Raw genomic sequence first — 2,500 nt, forward strand, 5'->3', positions numbered from 1 at the left:
CCCCCAGCACCAGCAGCAGCAGCAGCAGCAGCAGCAGCAGCAGCAGCAGCAGCAGCAGCAGCAGCAGCAGCAGCAGCAGCAGCAGGTGTGTGCTGCAGGCCTTCCTGGCAAGGGCGAGAAGCTGTTGGGCCTGGACTCTTCTTACGGCGCGCAGGCCGTTGGGGCTCAGAGCTTTTTGCCCATTCAGTTGGGGCTTTGCGCCGCGCGCCGGGCGGGTGCGTGGGGTCTTTTTGGGGCCATTTTGGGGTCTTTTTGGGGCCTTTTTGGGGCCTTTTTGGGGCCTTTGGGGGCCCCTTGGGGGCCCCTTGGGGGCCCCTTGGGGGCCCCTTTTTGTGTCTTTTATTTCTTTTTGTTTTCCTTTTCAAAGTTTCCACTTTTTCCCTTTTTGGCCTCCGCGGGACCTTTTTTGGCTGTTTCCGGCTTCGCCGGCTGCACTTGTCTCTTTGGGAATCTTTTTTCGCCATTTTGGGTCTTTTGGAGTCTTTTTGAAGCTTTTTAAGTCCTTTTTAATCCCTTTAAGCCTCTCTTTTGTCCTTCAAATCATTTCTTCTTCAAAGTCCTCTTTTTCATTTCTTTTTCTTTTCCAAATCCCCTTTTTCCCCTTCTTTTTGCCTTTCCGAGAACCACACACCCAGCTCCCCCCCGGGGCCCCTGTGGGGCCCCACTGGCCCGAAAGGGCCCCCTAGGGGGCCCCTGGGGGGCCCCTGGGGGCCCCTGGGGGGCCCCCAAAGGGCCCCAAAGGGGCCCCCAAAGGGCCCCAAAGGGGCCCCCAAAGGGCCCCCAAGGGGCCCCCAAAGGGCCCCCAAGGGGCCCCCAAAGGGCCCCCAAAGGGCCCCCAAAGGGCCCCCAAGGGGCCCCCAAAGGGCCCCCAAGGGGCCCCCAAAGGGCCCCCAAAGGGCCCCCAAGGGGCCCCCAAAGGGCCCCCAAGGGGCCCCCAAAGAGCCCCCAAGGGGCCTCACAGTGGGGCCCCACAGGTGTGGGGCCGCTGTATTTGCTTTGTGGGGTTTGAGGCAGCAGTTGGGCTGTGTTTTTTAGTGGTGGTTTTTGTGGGGAAAAGTTTTTGTTTATTTTAATTTTATTTCTTTTATTTTGTGATTAGAACTTTTGTTTATTTTTGGTTTTAATTATTTGCTTGGCTTTGCTGGCCAAGGCATTTGATTGGGCCTTTTTTGCTTGATTCTGGCGTTCATTGTTCACTTGCTGCTGCTGCTGCTGCTGCTGCTGCTGCTGCTGCTGCTGCTGCTGCTGCTGCTTGTTTTTAGCGTCGGACCCGAGCAGGTGGATTTTGACCCCCGCCAGCATTTACCTCTTCCCCAACCAGCCCCGCCTCTTCCAGGTGAGCTGACAGCTAGCTAGCTAGCTAGCTAGCTAGCTAGCTAGCTAGCTAGCTAGCCACTTGGCTCCGTAGCTAGCTAGCTAGCTAGCTAGCTAGGCAGCTAGCTAGCTAGCTATGGAGCCAACTAGCTAGCTAGAGGGCCAGATAGCTGGCTCACGAGAGAGCCAGCTAGCTAGCTAGCTAGCTTGCTAGCTGGAGAGCGAGCTAGCTAACTAACCAGCGAGCTAGCTAGCCAGCTGGCTAGCTAGCCAGCCAGCTAGCTAGCCAGCTAGCCAGCTAGCCAGCTAGCGAGCTAGTGGAGAGCCAGATAGCTAGAGATCCAGTTGGCTGCATTGCCATGTAGCTAGCTAGCTGTCAGGCTGGCTAGCTAGCCAGCTAGCCAGCTAGCTAGCTAGCTGCAGTCTGTGTGGGATTTGGTTTTTGTCACTACTGGCAGGCCTCGACTTCGACTTTGAAGTTTTTGCAAGAAAACAAATTTAATTTTAATGAATGGATTTACCACGGGGTTCCGTACACCCGGCGGCAGGTGGGGTGTACGTACACCTCAGGGCCTGCGTGTTGAGTCCACTGCGCTTTATTTGTTTGCATCACTTTTGCAATTTATTTCTTTTTTTTATTTCAATTTAATTTAAATTTAAATGAAGTGGAGAGCGCCAAGCGGCGCATTGGCGCCGTTTACTAAAGCCCTTGAAAACGCCCACGCGAGTGAATTGGGGCTTAGGGTTTAGGGTTTAGGGTTTAGGGTTTAGGGTTTAGGGTTTAGGGTTTTGCGGCTGCAGGAAGAGGAGGAGGAAAGGACAGCTTTGCTTCAGCGAATGGAAGAGCTGCGCCGACTTAAAGACAAATCCGCGCAAAGTAGGAAGCTCTAGGGTTTAGGGTTTAGGGTTTAGGGTTTAGGGTTTAGGGTTTAACTTTATATTCTTCGTTAATGCATGCAGCTTAAACTGGGCAGCAGCTGCTTTGACTGCAGCAAACAAATAAATGCTGAAAAGTAAATAAAAACAGCAACAAAAGAAAGAACAAGAAAGCTCCTATTTATTTATTTATTTATTTATCATTTATTTATTATTTATTATTTATTTATTATTTATTTATTTATTATTTATTTATTTGTTTTTCCTTTTTTAGGCCCTGCAACAGATTCTGCTGCTTCGAATTTATTTC

The 2,500-nt window shown here is 51.6% G+C and overlaps 1 protein-coding gene across 1 annotated transcript in view; it reads left to right on the forward strand.

Annotated features, from left to right (window-relative positions):
* ENH_00000640 (CAF1 ribonuclease family protein , related) overlaps nt 1-2,500 on the forward strand; it is a gene marked incomplete at both ends in the record, with an annotated part of 3,457 nt that continues 957 nt past the window's right edge. Inside the window, 4 exons of the mRNA XM_013578096.1 lie at nt 1-215; nt 1,263-1,336; nt 2,116-2,191; nt 2,465-2,500. The exon at nt 2,465-2,500 is cut by the window's right edge and continues 140 nt beyond it. Of these exons, the coding sequence (XP_013433550.1) occupies nt 1-215; nt 1,263-1,336; nt 2,116-2,191; nt 2,465-2,500 (401 nt within the window). The remainder of the gene's footprint in view (nt 216-1,262; nt 1,337-2,115; nt 2,192-2,464) is intronic.

Source organism: Eimeria necatrix, genomic scaffold, assembly GCF_000499385.1.
Source record: "Eimeria necatrix Houghton genomic scaffold, Enh_scaff101, whole genome shotgun sequence".
Lineage (NCBI taxonomy): Eukaryota > Apicomplexa > Conoidasida > Eucoccidiorida > Eimeriidae > Eimeria > Eimeria necatrix.